The sequence below is a fragment of the Phaethon lepturus genome, unplaced genomic scaffold, assembly GCF_000687285.1.
Source record: "Phaethon lepturus isolate BGI_N335 unplaced genomic scaffold, ASM68728v1 scaffold23597, whole genome shotgun sequence".
NCBI lineage: Eukaryota > Metazoa > Chordata > Aves > Phaethontiformes > Phaethontidae > Phaethon > Phaethon lepturus.
The window spans coordinates 3,349-3,783 of record NW_010554340.1 but is presented as its reverse complement, the minus strand read 5'-3'; the positions used below and the strand labels follow the sequence as shown (position 1 = coordinate 3,783).

At 64.6% G+C, this 435-nt stretch overlaps 1 protein-coding gene across 1 annotated transcript in view; it reads left to right on the top strand.

The window, feature by feature from the left end:
* The window catches only part of LOC104624461 (protein farnesyltransferase subunit beta-like), a gene marked incomplete at its 5' end in the record, with an annotated part of 953 nt that overhangs the window by 360 nt on the left and 158 nt on the right, over positions 1–435 (top strand). The window contains 2 exons of the mRNA XM_010291831.1: positions 66–177; positions 256–370. Coding sequence (XP_010290133.1) covers positions 66–177; positions 256–370 — 227 coding nt within the window. The remainder of the gene's footprint in view (positions 1–65; positions 178–255; positions 371–435) is intronic.

Here is a 435-nt window from a genome sequence, read left to right as displayed (position 1 = left end):
CCCCCCCGGGGAATTTGCCATCTTCCCGGGGACCCCCCAGGCATTTCACTGGCTTTCCCCTCCAGGCGACACAGCGCTCAGCATGGAACACTGGATGTTCGACCAGGCGGCACTGCAGGAATACATCCTCCTGTGCTGCCAGTGCCCGGCCGGGGGGCTGCTTGACAAGCCGGGCAAGTGAGTACCAGCTTGAGGAGCGGGCTGACTGGTGCCCTGGACCCCTGCTCAGCACCCCAATATTCTCCCCCCACCCAGGTCCCGAGATTTCTACCACACCTGCTACTGCCTGAGCGGGCTGGCCATTGCCCAGCACTTTGGCAGCGGTGACCTCCATCACCAGGTGGTCCTGGGCAGCCCCAAAAACCTCCTGGTAGGTGCCAGGCAGCGCTGTGAGCCACCGAGGCAGGCAGGGCTGAGATTCCTGGCCCCTGCCTG